This window comes from Euprymna scolopes, chromosome 10, assembly GCF_053919585.1.
Source record: "Euprymna scolopes isolate OS-2025 chromosome 10, ASM5391958v1, whole genome shotgun sequence".
NCBI lineage: Eukaryota > Metazoa > Mollusca > Cephalopoda > Sepiida > Sepiolidae > Euprymna > Euprymna scolopes.
This window is the reverse complement of record NC_136491.1, coordinates 30,888,408-30,909,579: the sequence shown is the minus strand read 5'-3', so window position 1 is coordinate 30,909,579 and position 21,172 is coordinate 30,888,408. Positions and strand designations below refer to the sequence as shown.

Here is a 21,172-nt window from a genome sequence, read left to right as displayed (position 1 = left end):
AAGTGCCCTATGGATAATTCTGGGGAGGTTGGGATGCTCACCTCAGTTTCTATGATTACTCAGGGAGCTCCACACTAATATGAAGGTTCGCCTGAACTTCAATGGATGCCTATCGGAACCCATATCGGTTGACAATGGTGTAAAGCAGGGTGATATCCCAGCACCTACAATTTTTTCTATTTATTTTGCAACTATGTTATCGTATGCCTTTAGGGAATGTTCTCTAGGTGTTTGTTTGCGTTTCAGAACCACAGGTAGGGTCTTTGATCTTCATCGTTTTCATGCTTCTACAAGGACCTTTCAGCACGTGAATTGCTTTATGCGGATGACACTGATCTCGTGGCCCATAGTAAGAGGGATATGCAGGGTATCATGGATCTGTTTTCGGGGGCCTGTGCGTCTTTTGGGCTTACTATTAGTCTTAAGAAGACTAAGGTCATGTTCACACCTCCACCCATTTGTATGTGGAACCAAATATTTTTGTCAACAACCAGGGACTTGCCGTGGTTGACACATTTGTGTATTTGGGTAGTACTCTTGCCAGAGATGGAACCCTGGATGCTGAGGTCAACTATAGGATACAGCGTGCCACTAAGGCTTTTGGTGGCTTAGAGAAGCGAGTATGGTCTGACAGAGGTATAACTATTCATACAAAGATCAGTGTCTATAAATCTTGTATTTTACCATCCCTGCTTTACGCTTCTGAGGCCTGGACAACTTATGGTAGACACATAAAATCATGGAGAGAGTGCACCAGAAATTCCTGAGACACATCCTGGGCATCAGGTGGAGCACTTTTATACCTGATATGGATGTTCTCATGTGAGCTGACGTACTTTGTATCGAGAAGTTGATTATATGCAACCAGATGAGGTGGGCTGGATATCTGACAAGGATGAACGACGATAGATTACCAAAGCGCCTGTTCTATGGTGAAATTACACAAGGAAAGCGTCCACAACATAAACCGAGGAAACGCTTTAAGGATAACATCAAAGATAGTCTTAAAGCTCTTGGTATTGACGTGTTCAGTTGGGAAAGTGCTTCCAATGATCATAAAAAGTAGCGCTCCTTGGTCTATCATGGCTGTGATAGTTTTGAGAAGAAAAAATATGAGCATGCAAAAATGAAGCGTGATATCCGGAAGAAAAATTTGTCAAATATATCAGGTCTGTCGGAGGATTTCATGCAGAACCACACCTGTGATTTATGCGGTAAAATTACTTTATCCGGAGCTGGCCTGGCTAGCCACAAGCGTTCACATGGAGATAAATCTTTCTTTGATGGGGAAAACATTGCAGGGCACAGATGTTCTGTTTGCTCTGTGGTCTGTAAATCGAGTGGAAGCCTGAAGCGTCATATGAGCGTCCACAGTAGAGCAGCACCAGTTGGCATCCTTCAATCTCAGTTTAGGTGTGGCCTTTGCAACAGACTGTGTAAGAGCAGGGCTGGTCTGGAGAGCCACCTTCGTTCCCACAGAAAATAGGAATTGATGCATCTTGATCACATCTCCACATGTATATATGTATGTGTGTATAAGTGTATATATAAAAAAAAATATTTCAAAAATACATGAAAATGAATGAGTAATCAACAATAAAGCAAGGGAAAGATGGTCTTCTTCTGTCAAGAAGTGACAATCACCATGTATGTATGTATGTATGTCTGCCTAAAACTTTCGACAGAGGCGATGGATTTTCACGAAATCAGTATCGTTTTGAAGCTTGACCCTTTTGGATGATAAATATCGAAAAATTGGCTAAAAAACATTAATTCCTTCACCCTCAACTGGGCACTTTTCTACAAGGAGGGGTCGCTTTTTTTGCTGATATTTTCGAAAGTCATCCCCTCTTTTTGATAGTCTAGCCTAAATTTAAACTTTTGCTACTTCCGGTTTGGTGATGAACGCAACAGCAAAGACGTCGCATTTTTTTTTTTTTCACTTTGTTTTCCTCCTCTGCAGTACGGGTTCAAGCCTGCCTACTATTACTCTTTTTTTTTTTTCTCAACCTCCAAACATCCGGGCAACACTGGGCACCCAGGCTAGTTATAGAATCAATCTTCTATTGATTATTATATACTACGAGGAATAATTTGCTCGGTGAACTAATTTGCAAAAAAAAAAAAATATAAAAAAAAAACTAATGATAATGATGTTCATCAAATTCCATCTGCGTTTATTTACAATATCATCGCAGCTGATATTTTGGCTTGATGATGAATGCCCTGGAAAAGTCACTTCTGATTAATGTTCAGTTTTAAAATATACAAATGAAGAAATGATTTGTGACGATTTTAAATGCTATTTCTTCTTCCATTGTAGATGGAAATCATTGATAAGAAAAAAATTTAATGAAATGGTGAGGTACACCTGGTCTTAAACAGGGGATCATTTGATCTGTAGTTGAATGCTCTACAACTGATGACAATAAATCTGTTTTTATTTAAGAAGAAATGATTTGCTGAGATTTTATTATTTTCCTTGAGCAGTGTAACGTAAAATATTCCCCTGTAAAAATTATTTTTTTATCTATAAGAGAGGAAAAGACTATTTTAAGGATTGGATTGTTTCAGATTTTTTATTCTTATCAGATGAATTTCTGTACAAAACATATCTAAGAACACTTCCAAACATAAATTACCTTTGTGTAAAATTTGCAAAAGATAGGCTAAGCTGTTTCGGAACATTTTTTTTTTTTACACAGTGGTCACCACTTATCAAGGCCCGGAAGCCACTCAGGGATAAGGGTTATTGCAAGTACATTACATTAGTGTGGAGATTTGATGAAGTGTTTACTTAAGGGGGCGGTTCATTAGGAATTTGTTAACGTTGGACTTGAACACATCCAAGTTGTAGTCAGGTGGGAAGCAGGCAGACGGAACAGAGTTCCACAGGCGTGCAGTTCTAAGAAAGAAGCTTTGTTCATGGAATCCGCGTTTTGATTTAGGCACAGATAAAGAGTGGGGGAAATTTTTCACAGTGGATTCAGCTAGACGGGTGTTTTTCGGGAAAGATTGTCGAGGGGGGACCAGAGATTGGAGTTCAGACGAGCACCTGCTATGGAAATAACGATAAAACAAGGATAGGCACGCAACGTCTCTTCTGTGGGAGAGAGGTTGCAGGGTAGAGAAAAGGGAATCCCCCTGCGAGTAAGGAACTCATGCGTACACACACACACACACACACACAAAGTGACTTTTATATAAGAGTGGAGATTCCTTGTGCAAGTTTTAATAATTTTTCAATGTGTTTCAAGCTGCAGATTTTTAAGAATCACACTGCACATAAATCATATTCTCATATTTCTCTCTATGCATGATCTTAACTCATACTTTCATACATCTGTGATATTATAAACATTCTTTTCCTATTGGAATGTTTAATATTTCTCATTGTCTATTGTTTTAATACTTTGACCAATATCCTCTCACATATTTCTGGGTCAAATTATACATTCCAATGAAAAATGGTGGAAACTCTTGCATTCCTCACATGGAATCCATTTGCGTGTGTGCAACCCATCGAATGTTTTTCTTCTCGGGGGGAGGGGTCGCCTGCCAATATCCAGCACAAGCATGTAGCAAAGCTTTCTTATATATGCAAATAATTTCCGTCAAAAGAGAAAGAGAGACAGAGAAAGAGAGAGGAAAGAGAGGGCAAAAATGTATATAATCTTGTAGATAGAGAAAAAGTATTTGAACACTTGTAACATTTTTTTTAGTTAACATATTTCCGGTGTTTTGTATTTATGTTGAAATTGAATTTGGAACGGATCCACAATTTTCATATACAAATTATAAAAAAAAAAAAAAATAATGATGAAAAGTATCGTTGCATATTGAGTTCATATTTTTATACAGAGTTGCAATAAACTCGGCTTCAAATACTGATCAATGTACAAGAATCTTTATTGATCTTGGAACCAAAAACATTACAGCATTAACAACATCAAAGAATTCTTCCAAAACATTAACAACATCAAAGAATTCTTCCAAAACATTAACAACATCAAAGAATTCTTCCAAAACATTAACAACATCAAAGAATTCTTCCAAAACATTAACAACATCAAAGAATTCTTCCAAAACATTAACAACATCAAAGAATTCTTCCAAAACATTAACAACATCAAAGAATTCTTCCAAAACATTAACAACATCAAAGAATTCTTCAAAAACATTAACAACATCAAAGAATTCTTCAAAAACATTAACAACATCAAAGAATTCTTCAAAAACATTAACAACATCAAAGAATTCTTCAAAAACATTAACAACATCAAAGAATTCTTTGGCCTTAAATGACCACAGAAGTTTTTTTTTTTTTAACTATTCTGAATGTCTCTTCAAAATTTAATAAACATTTTGATATTTGTCAAACTGAAGTAAACTTTTTAAAATTTTCAGAAAAATGATAAAATTTGCCAAATTGGACTCCATTATTTCCCTTGTTTTCAGATAACTTAAATATTTTAAAACTGTAATTTACAATAAAATTTACTTTTACTTTTAATTAAATTTCTACTGGATCATTTTTCATAATTTTTGGTGAGGATACTTCTTTTTGCCTGATATATATATATATATATATATATATATATATATATATATATATATATATATATATATATATATATAAAAATTTTTAACCTGAATTGTGATTTTCATCTCTGTCTAATACTGTACAAGCACCATTCCTTTCAAGCGTAAGTTGGAAATCTTAAGCAATCACTCCACTGCTTTTTGGTGTTGCTATTGAACTCACTGTATTCCTACTGCTGTTTTTTGACAACACCAAAATTTCTACAATTTGTCTTGGTACAGTGACATCTCCAATAGTTTGAGGGAGAATTAATTTGCAGTGTAATTCTCCTTACCTTTCAACTCTGAGCTCTCAGATTTACAAGTGCTCAGTCTTCAACAATAGAATTGTTATTGGTTAGTCATTTCATGCTATCTTGACCATCATGGGCCACCATGGTTGAAAAAAGCTGGCTCAATCTGGTCAGGGTTAACACCATTGCAATATAACTTTAGTTAAACAAGGCAAGATATTATAGAAACCTTCCTTTTGATTACTTGTATTGAAAAGAGTAGAAAGTTGACCTTGAGTTTATTTTCGGCTGCCTCGTAACTCGTTTCTATTTATTTTGTCCTTTAGTTCTCACATTCCATTGGCAATGCTTCTGAGTCAGATCTAACACTTGTTTTTGGTTAGTTTTTGACCTTGAAATTTTTTTTATGTAAAAAAAAGTTTTTTTCATAAAAAAAAAATTTTTTTTTTGGTTTCCCAACAAGGGAAGAATTGAACCTGGTAATTAACTCCCATTCGTCCATTTATTTGTTTGCACCTTTCTCAATAACCATGCCTTGGATTCTTTTTGAAATTTTGCACAAACATTAATCATGGTGAAAGTAAATTTTTGCCAGAACAGATTTTCCGGAATAACTCTGATTACCCCCAAATCGTTTGTCTGTTCGTTCTTCACGCTTTTCTCAATAACCACGTCTTGGATTTTTTTGAAATTTTGCACAAACATTAGTCATGGTAAAAGTATATTTTTCATTCATGAAGGGCGACCCTGCATGCTCGGCTTTTTTAGCTCCTTACATCAAGTGGCTTTATGCTTTGTCTGAAGCAATTTCCATAAAATAAAAAAATTAAAAAGATGCAAAATCAAGCTGAAAGTGAAAATGATATAGTCTATTATTTTTTTTTAATATACTTTGAAAGATTGTTTATTTTCAGTAACCTTTTTTGGCACCAATTAATCCCAAAAGCGGTTGATATAATATAAATAAGCCAAAACATTGTGGACTAAGTTCAGTCTTGAGACACAATATGAGGGTGTTTGCATGTGTAATTGTGAAGTAAAGGTTGCGTAATTCCCAACCACAACTCTCTTGTGTTGGCATTGTTTAGTTACAGTAGAAAGGAGAAATCAAGAATCACTGGAAACAATGCTGAGATAAGCAGAGACCACATACAGCACCTGGTATTTCGAAATGGTCACCCATTTTAATATGAACCAAGTTCAACATAGCTTAATTTTGTTGATCTAATAGTAACCAGTGTATCAACGTGATTATACCATATACAAGCCAAAACAAAATATTACCTAAACTTACATTAAAATAACTATTTTATAAAAAAAATAATTTATATTTATTTTATAATACAAAAAATGATTTTTCCTTTTCTTTATTTTTTAAATAGGAAGGATGTGGAGTTGACTACAATTCTTCTGACAAGGTAAGGATTTTTTTTTTTTTACTATGCATATAATTTTTAATCTTAATAGAATGATCTTTGATTTTTGCATTACATTTTCTCTCGGAGTTTCAGAGCTATGCTATTGGGAACTTAAGTTCCTTGTATGGCCACCCAAGTCAGATTGGTCTGACACCCAATTGTATTAGAACCCGAATCTAATTAAGGCTCTGGTGAAAACCCGAACTTCAAAACGTCTATGGATAATTGGTGATAAATAAGTTGTTCTCCCAACACGAGTGGCCCTGTCGGTGGGGCATTAGAATACGCCGACTGCCCCCCTGCAGAAGGTAAAAGTCCCTCAATGGGGGTCCTGGATATGACCTTAAACTATATCCAGTGGTGAGGCCCCAGCTTGTGGGCTTTGGGGAGTGTGGAGCCACCCTTTAATTACCATTGCTCCCAGGTCCACTCTGATCCGGAGTGGTAGTATCTGTTAGGGTCCCAACTATGGGTTAAATAGAAACCGATGTGAAAACAACAAATATATTCTATTAAAAAATTTTTTTCTTCAAAATCTTTGGATTCGGCATTAAATAACCCGAAAAGGGTTGATATGCCGTAAAACAAAAACAACCAATCAACCAACCCAACACGAGTATACTTGCAGTGGGGGGGGGAAGGTTAGTTTTTTTTTCTTTTCTTTTTTTACACTCCTGTTCACTCCGCAATAAGGCATATCGCCACTTGGATGTAAGGGGCTACTATTTGGGACTATGCTTAAGAAAGATTAACAAGACGTTGGTTTACATTACATTTAAACTTCTGTATATTAGTACAGTCAAAGAAGCAGATAACAGGAAGGGAATTCCAAAGTGTGGCTGTTCGAGGGAAGGTACTATTAGAGTAGAAAGCCTTCTGGCATTTGGGGATCGCAACAGTGAAGAGGTGTGATTTTGCATTTGTGAATTTACTTCTCCCAAGATACTCCATACATTTCTCTATGCTCAATTCATGACATATGACATTCTGGTATGGGATCCGCAAAAATTAACATACTCATTACTCTAATCCTGTTAATGTCAAATTGGCAAACTGGGATACTCATGAAACATAGAAAGGACTATTAGAACATTAGATCCTTTTTGAAGGAAGAAACCCTAACCCTAACTCCCTCTTTAAGTACAATATCAACATAGCCTGCTGCTCAGAAATCAAACTTCCTGATGTGAGCTGTTGTAAAATTCAGAGTTCTTCAATTTGCCCTGATCATAATGGTCCGACTGATAACTCTGGTCTTCATGAAGTTGCCTTCATTCTTGGTGATTATGCGAATGCATTGCTCCTTGCCTGGCAACCAATCTCATCTGTCTGGCATGTTTGAGAGATTCGGTTCTCAAATGTCGGTGTCATTACCATCTATGCTCCCACCCTTAACGCTAACAATCAAGATAAAGATTATTACTACAACAACTCGTAGGCCATTGTGAACCACATACCATCGAGGGAGACTCTAATGGTAAATAGATAATGTGATTGAAATGCATACACAGATCAGACTATCCAAAGAGACTGGCTTTCTGACCTAAAATGCACCAAATAGCGATGTTATTGTCTTTTTTGTCCTTTCCCTTTGGAAAACGCAATCATGTTCTGCAAAAACGAAAACAAAAATTTTCCTCTACGAAACAAATGTCTTCAAGTCCAACATAAACAAATTCCTACCAAACCGCCCTCTTAAGTAAGACACTCTATCAAATCTCCAATACTAATGATTACTACAATACTATCTCATTGATTACTGTACATGCAATAACCCTTATCCCTGAGTGACCTCTGGGCCTTGATAAGTGGTGACCTCCATGTAAAAAAAAAAAAAAAAAATATGATGAATGAATATTTGAAGGTAGAAAGAGTTTGAAGCATGGAACATTTTCTAAAGTTGCTGGATTTGGCATTAAATAGCTAAAGGGGGGGGGTTTGAAGTGCCGTAAAACAAACAAACCAAAACTCTGTTAATATATATTTAGAGGTATAAAGAACTTGAAGCATAAAACATTTTTTTTTTTCCAAAATTATTGGATGCAGCATTAAATAACTTGAAACGGGTTGATATGCCATAAAACGAAACCAAACCTACACAAGCACAGGCAATATCAGCAAAAGTCATATTCTCGGACGATTTGAAACGGTGAAAGGTTTGGCAACTTTTCTGCAGCAAACCAAATATCTAACATCTTCATCTCAAATGTTTTTTAGATACAACATTTAGAAACCCAAAAGTAAAAAAAAAAAAAAAGATGTTGCCTTTGAAAAACAAAAGCAATTAAACTTTTTCTTGGCATAAAATGACCCCCAGAGGTTGAAATGCCATTAAACAAAAACAAACTTAGCTGAACCCTGGCAGCAGGGTAAAACAGCAAAGACAAAAAATGGGATTACGTGTAGGTAAGCCCATGATGCATTAACAAGGATCCTGTTGGCTGAGGCATTCTTCCACTTCAGCTTTTACTTTGTCTCGGCAGATTGGATAACCCAGTCTGATCAATTGACTAGTCACATCATGTCGTAGTATCTACAAGTTTATTCCCAACTGTATTATTCAATCTGATGGATACAAAAAATCCAAACCTTATTTTTATTTTCTTCCCAAATAGAAATAAAAAGGCAGTGGCTGAGAATCAATCATGTTGAGAAAAAAGATTACTAATGCAAAAGATTAATATTTATTAAATAGTGCTGTTTTCTTAGGGAAATTTTTTTTATTATATAAGAATTTCTGTAAAAATATCCTTCTATGCGTTATGTGTTTTGAGAATAATGTTTTTACTCTTGCTATGAAATTTCCATCTAAGAGTAATGTTTTCTGATAGCAATGTTTCTAAGAACAATGCATTCTGGGAGCAGTGAATTCTAAAAGCAAGTGATTCAAAGAATACAAATAATCATCCTACCTATTTGTTAGAAATTATTTGGAAGGTTATTTCTAACTTGTTCAAGAAAAGGCCAAAAAACCTTTGTATAAAAACAATCATCTTTTATTGGATAAAGACAGTGAGAAACCAAACAAAAGCAATTATTGCATTCAATCAAATATAATTCAATCTATAATATGAAGGGCAAAAATCTGTTTAAATGTATGTTTGTATGTCTGCCTAAAACTTGATAGAGGCAACGGATTTTCATGAGATCGGTATTATTTTGAATCTCGACTCTTCGGACGACAAATATCGAAAAATTGTCCAAAAACATCAATTCCTTCACTCTCAACTGGGCAGTTTTCTACGGGGAGGGGTCACTTTTTTAGCCAATATTTTCAAAAGTCATCCGCTCTTTTTGATTGTCTAGCCTTAATTTAAACCTATGTTACTTCTGGTTTGGCGATGGGCATGACAGCAAAGACGTCACTTTTTTTTTTTTTCACGTTCTTTTCCTCCTTCACGGTACGGGTTCGAATCTGCCTGTCTACTACCACTTTTTTTTTTTTTTTTGCTCAACACACACCTCAAAACACCCGGGCAATGCCGGGCACCAGGCTAGTCAAATATAAATTGCAATTCCAAATGCAACAAAGAGAGAGATACTTAGTCGGTTTCTTGTGTGATCTCCCCCCCCCCCCCGGTTTCTTGTGTGATCTCCCCCCCCCCCGGTTGTTCTAGAAGGTGTTTTTCTTGTTTAAGAAAATCAGTTTAGAAGATGTGAGGTGCTCTCCCCCCCCCCCCAACCTTTTTTTTTTTTTTTTTGTTAATCAAAATTAACTTCCTCCAATATTTGAGAGTTCCTTCTCCTGAAATTTCTTTTGTGAGAGTTTATATAGAACCTCTCCTCTTAAGTAAAGCGTACAAAAACCAACATAAATTATAATATCTGCTACTAGTTTCCCGCTCCTAGACAAGGTCCAAAAGAGAGTCTCCAACTTGATATGTCCTGAACTGTCATCTAAGCTGCAGCCTCGGTCCCACCGCCAAAATGTTGCGTCCCTCTGCCTATTCTACAAGAAATATTTTAATGGTGAATACTCTGACGTTGTGCACCCACGACAAACCCGACAAGCAGCTAAATACCACCCCTACACAGTGGAGATCTCTAGATGTAGGAGAGCTTTCTACTCAAGTAGTTTCTTCCCCAGAACCACTAGACTTTGGAATTCCATTCCGGCTGGCCCTGTCGGTGGGGTATTAGAATACGCCAACTGCCCCCCTGCAGAGGGTAAAAGTCCCTCAATGGGGCTACCTGTTGGCCGTGGGTGGCAACCCGTGATGCCTAGGAAAAGGATCCTGGTGGCTGAACAACTGATGCCTCGGGGGAAAATAAAGGTATCAGTTGTAACACTCCACTTTGGCCTTGTACTAGGCTAGACGGGCGGTCGGAGAGGCCTGATCCGATCAATTGGCTAGTCATGTCCTAACACTTACACTGAAAATGTCAATTATAACATTTAAAAAAATAAATAAATAAACAAATTTAATCTAAAGATAATACAACATCTTATTACTACACACATAGATAAACCAGGTAAGTGTTAGAAGACGATGGCAAGGGTCAATCAATTGATGAGACAAAACCACACAACTGCTCCCTAAACCAATGTTTCTATCAAACTGGGAAAAAAGAAACTAAAGGAGGAAATAGGAAATGATGGAACAAACTCAACCAATTCAGTATATCTTTTTTGTATCCCTGGGATGAAAGGGCGAATGGATTTCCCTCCTAACATCTCCCAGTTTCAGGCTCTGAGGAGGGTGGGGAGCAAAAGAGATGAAAATCTAAACAAACTTCTATGAATATAATAAACCCAAACAAAAACCCCAGAAACCAAAAAAATAAAACAAAATCAAAAAGAACCCACTCTGATGTAACCAGCTCAGACAGTGAACAAGAATATAACTATGAAATAATTGATAAAGAAAAATACCCAAGATTCATAGTAATCAAAACCATAGAAGGAAAAAAGGTCAGCGATCTATCTCCATTCTTAATTGAAAAAATACTGTCTCAAAACAGCAACCCAAAAACAGCAAAAAAAATGAAAAATGGCAATCTACTTGTCATAGTAGACAGCTATAAAGATGCAAAAAACATCTTAGAAATGGAAAAATTCCATATCTATAAATGCAAAAGTTTTGCCCATGAAAGATTAAACACATCAAAAGGTGTCATAAAAAGCCATGAATTAACCTTGGCTACAGCAGAAGAAATAGAAAATGCCCTAAGAAAACAGGGAGTAATCGATCATGTTCGAATAAACATAAAAAAGAATGGTCAAACCATACCTACAAAAACCTACGTACTAACATTCAATACACCAAAAATTCCCAAAGAAATAAAAATCGTATATACAATAGAAAAACTAGAACAATATATACCAGCCCCTCTGAGATGTTTCAAGTGTCATAAATATGGACATAACAGAGAAACATGCAAAGGACAGAAAATATGTGGAAAATGTGGCTTAAAAGAACCTAACCATACTGAAAGTGAATGCTCCAACGAAACAAAATGCCCAAATTGCCAAGAAAAACACCCAGCATACTCTAAAATATGCAAAATCTTCAAAAAAGAAAAAGAAATAGCTGAAATAAAATACAAACAAAATGTATTCTTTCCTGAAGCAAGGAAAATAGCAAGCTCTCGAGAAAAAACAAACACTTACGCAGACATCACAAAAATTTCAAACCGAACAAACCAAACCCACTACCAAGACCTACTTAAACTAATCTCCGAACTCAAAAATCTAATTGAAACTTTAAAAACTAACCAAAACGAAAACAAGAAACAAATACCAGTATCTTCTAAAACTCAGTCAAATGATCTAAAACAAGTCCCAAAGAGCAAAAAAGAACCCGAACAGCAAAAACCACAAATAAACCGTGAAAGATCCAAATCACGTACAAGGACAAAAGCAGAAGATAAACACACAATATCTGGAAAGATGGAAACAGAATGAGAAAACACAAATCTTCTTTCCGAAAACCAAAACAAACAAAAAACAGAAATAATATTAATTGAAAACGAAAATAAATATGAATTGATTGAAATTGAGAGCCACAGAAATAAATCTAGCTCCAAAAACAGAACTGACCAGGAGGAGAAAATGGAGACTGAGGAACCAAGCAGTTCAATTAAACACAAAACAAAAACCACTCAAAACACAACAAATCAATAGAATACTAGATATAAAAACCTAAACAAAAACCAAACGGATAAAAAAAAAAAACGAACTTATTTATGCAAATGAATAAAAACATCATACAGTGGAACTGCAGAGGCATAAAACCAAACTACAAAGAAATCAAACATATAATAGCACAATATAACCCAAGCATAATTGGCCTACAGGAAACTCTTCTAAAAAAAACGGACACCATCAACTTCAAAGGATACCACATTTACAACCAAACAAATAGATCACAAACAGATAACCGACCAATAGGTGGCACCTCAATTATAATAAAAAAACAGATACCACATATAAAACTACAACTCCAAACAAACCTTCAAACAATAGCAATTAAAGCTACACTCCATCGACCAACAACTATTTGTTCAATCTACATTCCACCTAAACATAAACTAAATAAAACCGAAATTGAAGATCTGATAACACAACTCCCCACACCTTTTATATTAATGGGGGACTTCAACGCCCATAACAAAATGTGGGGATGTGAGAATATTAACCAAACTGGGAAAATCATTGAATCATTACTGGAATCACTCGAAATAGCTATATTTAACGACAAAACACACACATACCTTCACCCAGGCTCAGGAACGACATCAGCTATTGACCTAACACCATGCTCCCCCACAATATTTATGGACTTCCAATGGGAGGTACATAACGACCAGTGCGGCAGCGATCACTTCCCAATTTTTTTCAAAACCCAAGAGAATGTAAAGAAGCAATAACCAACAGGAAAAAAATGCTAAAACACTTCAAACAACATCCTACAAAACCCAACCTTCAAAAATACCTACAAGCACGAGCAAAAGTGCGCTATATTATAAAAAATGCAAAAAAGAAACCTGGCAAAACTATATTTCCAAATTGAACAACAACACTCCATCAAAAAAAACATGGGAAATAATAAGAAAAATAACTGGAAAAAAACTTGGAACACCAATAAATAATATAAGTACACCAAATGGTAGACAAATTATAGACAAAAAAGAAATAGCAAAAATAATCGCAAATGAATTCAGCCAAAACTCATCATCCAACCACTACTCCCCCAAATTCCAAAAATATAAAAACAACGCAGAAAAAGAAAAACTCAACTTCACATCCAATAACAAAGAATACTATAACACCTCTTTCACTATAACAGAACTAAAAAATGCAATTTATAAAAGTAAAGATACAGCTACCGGTCCAGACGACATCCACTATCAATTTCTAAAACACATGCCAGACACATCTCTCAACATTCTCTTGCAGATAATTAACAAAATATGGTGGACTAACAATTTCCCAAAACACTCGCTCAAATCCAATATCATCCCAATTCCTAAAACAGGAAAAGATCACTCCAACCCTACCAATTATCGTCCTATCGCCTTAACAAGCTGTATATGCAAAACAACAGAAAGGATGGTCAATACAAGACTAATGTGGCATTTAGAAAAATATAACCTCATTTCTACACACCAAAGCGGATTTAGACAAAATCAAGGTACTAACGACCAACTTATTCGACTAGAAACATATATCCGTAATGGTCTAATAAGAAACCATCACGTGGTCTCAATCTTTTTTGATATCGAAAAAGCGTATGATACCACGTGGAGGTACAGAATCTTGAAAGATATTCATAATATGGGAATCAGAGGAAACCTAGCAAAATTTATCCAAGAATTCCTATCCCACAGAACATTTAAAGTATGCTGAGGAAATATAACATCAGATCAATACACACAAGAAACAGGGGTACCACAGGGTAGTGTACTATCTGCCACCCTTTTTCTAATTAAAATGAACGGTATAATCGAAAATGTTAACATGGGATTCGAAAAAACATTATTTGTTGATGACTTTTCAATAACTTGCTCATCACCAAATATGCCAACTATCGAAAGACAAATGCAACGTTGCCTTAACAAAATAGATCTTTGGGTTAACCAAAATGGATTCAAAATGTCCAAAAGCAAAACCACATGTATCCACTTTTGTAAGAAACGAAAATACCACCTTGACCCACAACTCAAACTAGATGGGCAACTAATACCAGTAGTACAACATACCAAATTTCTAGGGATCATTTTTGATAATAAACTAAACTTCAAGGAGCACATTAACAAATTAAAACAAAAATGCTTAAAAGCAATAAATATCTAAAAAAAAATAATACCAAAACTAGACCGGGGAGCAGATCAAGCTACAATGCTCAAAATATACCGCTCACATATCAGATCCAAACTGGATTATGATTGTACCATATACAGCTCTACTTACAAATCCTACAAAAACAAACTACTAACAATACAGAATCAAAGTTTAAGACTTAGCCTGGGAGCCTACCGAACTTCACCAATGGAGAACTAAGAGAAAAATACGCAGAATACATAGAAATATACACTGATGGGTCTAAAATTATAAATGGAACAAGTGCAGCATGCACAGATGGACAAAATCAATATCAAATACGACTGCCCAACGAGGCTTCAATATATACAGCCGAGCTGCAGGCCATCATAATAGCTCTCAAACACATCAAAGACATCAACGAACAAAAATTCATAATATATACAGACTCCTTATTCTGTATCATGGCCCTTGAAGAAAAATCTAAATATCCTTTTATCACAGAAATGATACAAGAATACAACGAAATAACCGAAAAAAAACAATAAAAAGATTATAATAGCCTGGATACCAAGTCATGTCGGCATTCCAGGAAATGAAAAGGCAGACAAACTGGCTAAAGAAGCCACAAACCACCAAATGAAAAAATTAAAATACCACACACAGACCTAAAAAGAAAAATCAACAAATATATAGAAAACCAAACCCATCTAAGTGACTTTTGTGTGTCTGTATGTTGATATCACTTTAATTTGAAATAATATTTTCATTTCTTTATGCCATCAAATAAATTAATACCATCTTGTTTTCAATGTGTAAAAGCAATAGTGCTTGTGCAATATAGTTATATTTAAAATAATGCATTTTACGTAAAAACACTATCACACTTACGCGGCATGTTGAAATTCATAAAAAAGTATAAAATCTGCTAGAACTATTTCAAAAAACAACAAAAAAAATCTCTAGATATATTAACGATCTACCATTTATTTTTTTAAATGGCTAAATACAATTATTTTGTTAAAATCGTAGATTGCGGTTATCTTCCTTGAATTTTAAGAACTGTTCAACATATACATCAAATACGATAAAACTATAATTTGATAAATTTTAGTTTTACTTGTAATTATTTTTCTATTAGATCATTTTTTTTTTGTAATTTTTAAAAATATTTACTTATTTTGACATGACACATAAGCATATAATATTTTTACCTAAAATCGTACTGCACAAGTGCCCAAACATTTCTATACCAACCAATACATCATGCAAGTTGTTTATAGTTATTTTCTTGGGTTTAAAAAAAAAATATATATTGTGTGGGGCAGTTTCCACATAAATAAACACAGAAGTGGCAGATTAGCATTTGTAACTTAAAATTTTTTTTATAAATTTTTTTTTGTTATCGATTGTACGTCTTTAAATACTTAAATAAAAAAAAACTTATATTTTTTATCAATACACATATCAGCGTAAATACATTTTCAACATCTTGTATTTCCAAGAAAAAACGAGTTTGATTTATTTTTTTAATTTTGTTGTTGTGCTAATGACATTTTTTAAACACATTTTTGGGAATGTTTAAGCACTCCTCAAAATAAAAAATATATTATTATTTTATCCATTGCTAAAGTCTGCTTTGCTAAATAAAATTTCATGTTTTCTGAACACAATTCCTATTAACAACAACAACAACAACAACAAAAATTATTTATTTTTATCATTTTACTAGCAGGCATACCAAACATGGCTTGAAGATTAAATGTTTTTTTTTCTATATTCTTGCATTTATATCTGAACCCCATTTTTATTATGTTTTTATAAAAAAAAAAAATCTTTTAAATTAAAAAATAAATTTCACAACTTATCAATTACTAGCCTGGGTGCCCGGCGTTGCCCGGGTGTTTGGAGGTGTGTTGAGCAAAAACAAAAAAAGAAAATGGTAGTAGACAGGCAGACTTGAACCCATGATGGGAAGGCAGAAAAGAAAGTGACGTCTTACCCCTACTCCATGATGTGACCGGAAGTTCTGAACATTAAAATTAGGCAAAGACAATCCAACCGATACGATGACTTGCAAAAATGGCTTGCAAAAATCGATCCCTCCTTGTAGAAAAGTGCCCAGTTGAGGATGAAGGAATTAATGATTTTGCCCAATTTTTCAGTATTTGCCGTCCGAGACGTCGAGCTTCAAAACGATATCGATCTCGTTAAAATCTGTCACCTCTGTCAAAAGTTTTAGGCAGACATACAAACATACATACATTTAAACAGACAGGTGAGATTTATAATATAGACTAGCGGGGGTTACCCGGCGATGCCCAGGTGTCTTGAGGTAAATCAAAACTCCGGGGAGGGGGGGTAGATAATAAAAAAAAATGTTTTGGTGGGTGAGTATGAGAATCGAACCCGTACCCTTCAGTTGGAAATTAATGTGTGAAAAAAAAAAAACCGTGCTACGCTAACCATTGAGCCACAGGGACAGACCACGTTAAGCAGGTTTTAATTTATTTATTTAACTATAAAAACAGGCGTGCGCAATAAAAGTTAACTCTGCTGCTACCATTTGACCTTATTAAGAAGGTCAAATAGAAGTCACGCAGCGTTTGGATTTATTTATCCATATTTGACTTTCTTTCCCCCAACAGATGTTGAGGAGGGGAAAGCAGCTCTCAATTGTCCAGATTGAATAGCAACTGTACAAGATTGATCAAAGCTGATTGCTTCTGGACGTTTTTCCCGGCGCAATGCCGAGAAGACGTCGTTTGAGTTTAGTTTCACATATTTATACTAAAAAGCCCAATCAACACGCGAGAAGCCAAAATAGCACTAATTTTGTAAAAGTCGACGTAAATAAATCTACACGCTATACGATTTTCTAATTCCTAGATATTATTATATAGGACCTATATCAACAGTTTTAAACGATAGTAACGAACCCGGGAGTGTGTGCTCGAGAAGCCTTTTGAAGACATACATGAAATGATCACACACATTTTGCCTTTTATATATATATATATATAGATTATATAATTCTGGGGGAAAAAAAATTGCTTGTGGAAGTTTTTAGTTTTAGGCAGAGAGAGAGAGAGGGAAATTATTGCCAGTGGTTGCAGCTAGACAATTTTTTGTGAATGTTTTACATTTGGTGGTGAAAATAACGACAGAATAGAGAAATAATAGTAACATCTTTTCTGTGAGGAAAAATTAATAAGGAGGAAAAATGGGCATCGCTCACTAGGTGTACAAAGATGTTTTAATTTTCAATTAATGACGTTTTATGACAGAATCAGGTCTTCTTGCATCTTACGCTGCTTAAGTAAGAATAGATTTAGTCTTTGAAACCGTTCTTTCGTAAATAAACCTGGAAATTTCATGTTGCCATCTTGGTTACCATGTTCCAGGTTTCCAATATCTTGTTGTTTGGATGCCATATTCAAGAACTCTAATTATGTTAATCATCGTTTAAGTGAAAATCTATGCATCTGTGTAACTGTTATCTTCCTGTGATGGCTTTTAGCTTTGATAAATGGTTACTAAATAAAAGCTGTACTCAAATTGTGCCTGTGTGTGTGTAAACATGCAATGTGGCTGCATATAATTGGTAGACGATGTCCAGCTAAGGGATAGAAGTGGGACACAGAGAATTGAAAATGTCTCTGGTTGAAGTCTGGCCACCCAAGAGGTATATTATTTTGCTGAAATATGTACCTCATTAAACAGGGAGTCATGTTGAGACCAACATATTTGAGAAAAATAATATCCAAAATTATCTGCAAAAAGCCAAGTACGTCCAAGGATGGAGTACTGCTGCCACATCTGGGCAGGAGCTGCTAAAAACAGCCTATCCTGCCTTGACAGAGTACAAAATAGACTTTGTGGCTTAGTGGGGGATGCCCTTTTCTCTTCCCTGCAACCTCTTTCCCACAGAAGAGACGTTGCAAGTCTGTCTTTGTTTTATTGCTACTTCCATGGCAGGTGCTCGTCTGAACTCCAATCCCTCGTCCCCCCTCGCCAATCTTTCACGAGAAACACCCGTCTAGCTGAAACTACTGTCAATAATTTTCCCCACTCTTTATCTGTGCCTAAATCAAAACGTAGATTCCATGAACAACGCTTCTTTCTTAGAAGTGCACACCTGTGGAACTCTCTTCTGTCTGCCTGCTTCCCACCTGACTACAACGTGAATGTCTTCAAGTCCAATGTAAACAAATTCCTGATGAACCGCCCCCTTAAGTAGACACTTTATTAAATCTCCACACTAACGTACTGTACTTATAATAACCCTTATCCCTGAGTGGCTTCCGGGCCTTGATAAGTGGTGACCACCTTGTAAAAAAAAAAACAAAAAACAAAAAAAAAAACTAATCATCGTTTAAATGACAATCTATTGAAAAAGAATAAAAAGAATATCAATGGATCCTCTAAACGTTATTAAAACAAAAATTGCTTCAGTTTCAATGATCTCGTTAGGGTTTTATTTTTTTGAAATATTAAATCTGTTGTACATGTTGATGTTAAAAGGTTGTGTGTGTGGGAGGGGGGCATTTAAGCCAATTAGACTGATTTGTCCAAATTTGGTCCAGCGCCTCCACTGGGAAATGCTATGATGAATTTAATGAGTGTCCCATGTGTATGGAATTTCTTGATACCGTGAAGAAAGTGACACGATTTAATCAGTCCTCGTATCATATCTATGTTTCAAGGCTTTATTTTCTCGTTGTTTGTTTGTTGTTTTTTTAATCCCAGTTTATCATCACTGTTTATCTTTTTAAGAAAAAAAAAATCCAAGCCAGTTACTGAGACTGATTTGCATTAAAAGACCTAGGCACAGACATTACATATTAGTACTTATCTTGACTTGTAATAAAGCATTAAAACTTTGATATGGCCGTTCAATTATTAGTAGACTAGCAAAGTCGCCAAGTGTTGCCCGGGATCATAAACAACAAAAATTAGAGTTAAAAAATGTGTGTAACACCTTTCTTTTAAAACTTCTCTCACTCTCTCTCTCTCTAGCTACTACTCTTTCTATTCTCCTCTTTCTTCTCCCACGTTCCCCACCTCCCGTTCTTTCTCCTCATCTTCACTTCAACCCCTCCCCCTATCACTTCCTCACTCACTTTCTCTGGAACTTGAAAAAATTGTTTCCAAGATGTTAAAAAAAGTTTCTCTGGAAACTTGAAAAAAATTGTTTCCAAATTACTACATAAAGACATTTAAAAAAGTTTCTCTGGAAACTTGAAAAAATTGTTGCCAAATTACTACATAAAGACGTTAAAAAAAGTTTCTCTGGGAACTTGAAAAAAATTGTTGCCAAATTACTAGATAATAATATTAAAAAATTGTTTCGCTAGAAACTTGAAAAAATTTTTGCCAAATTACTAGATAATGACATTAAAAAAAAGTTTCTCTGGAAACTTGAAAAAACTGTTGCCAAATTACTAGATAATAATATTAAAAAAATGTTTCTCTGGAAACTTGAAAACATTGTCGCCAAATTACTAGATAATAACATTAAAAAATGTTTCTCTGGAAACTTGAAAAAGTTGTCACCAAATTACAAGATAATATTAAAAAATTTTTCGCTTGAAACTTGAAAAAGTTTTGCCAAATTACTAGATAATGACATAAAAAAAGTTTCTCTTGAAACTTGAAAAAAAATTGTAGCCGAATTACAAGATAACATTAAAAAATGTTTCGCTGGAAACTTGAAAAAATTGTTGCCAAATTACTACATAAAGACATTAAAAAAAAGTTTCTCTGGAAACTTGAAAAAATTGTTGCCAAATTACTAAATAATAACATCAAAAAATGTTTCTTTGGAAACTTGAAAAAATTGTTTCCAAATTACTACATAAAGATGTTAAAAACAGTTTCTCTAGAAACTCGAAAAAATTCTTGCCAAATTATTAGATAATAACATTAAAAAATGTTTTGCTGGAAACTTGAAAAAAGTTTTGCCAAATTACTAGATAACGACATTAAAAAAAAAAAAAGTTTCTCTGGAAACTTGAAAAATTTGTTTCCAAATTACTACATAATAACATTTAAAAAAAAAAAAGTTTAAATATGCCACCCTCCCCCGACTCAACTAATTCTGTTCCTGTTAACCTTCAAAAAGGAATATTAACAAAAAATGTATGCCTATATTTTTTTTTCCCAAGACAATAAAAAAAAGAATACATCAGCTTTGTGGTGTCTTTTGTAGTTCTTGACTTCTAGCTGGATGCACAAACACACAAATTACCTACTAGACACCATCCTTGAGTATCTGTGGTCAATCCGTGCAGGGGTTAGTCAAGACAATTGGGTATGAGGATACTTCACTCTAAAGTAAAATCTGACTAAATATTCCAAATAACATAGTATTTCAAGCCCAAATAATATCTCTTCGATATGTCTATACACTGGCTCATATGAGGAATGGTGTACCTTCTCCTAGTGATGTTAACTTAAATAACAGCATTACATTGGATACTCAACCAGACTAGATGAATTATTGTCCTGGAATTTGATAAGACCAAAAGATCACAAGAAAGGAATCTATGCTCCTATAAATGTGAGTTTTTGTGTGTATTGATATTCATATTAAAACCCTTTTTTTCTATTTATTTAGTTATTTATTTGCTTCCCCACTGAGCAAATTAGTCACA

The 21,172-nt window shown here is 34.8% G+C and overlaps 1 protein-coding gene across 8 annotated transcripts in view; it reads left to right on the top strand.

The window, feature by feature from the left end:
* The window catches only part of LOC145285901 (serine--tRNA synthetase-like protein Slimp), a 378,960-nt gene that overhangs the window by 244,546 nt on the left and 113,242 nt on the right, over window positions 1–21,172 (top strand). For all 8 annotated transcript variants that reach the window (XM_080134374.1, XM_080134369.1, XM_080134372.1 and 5 more), the window contains one exon: window positions 6,218–6,253. In XM_080134374.1, the coding sequence (XP_079990500.1) occupies window positions 6,218–6,253 (36 nt within the window). The remainder of the gene's footprint in view (window positions 1–6,217; window positions 6,254–21,172) is intronic.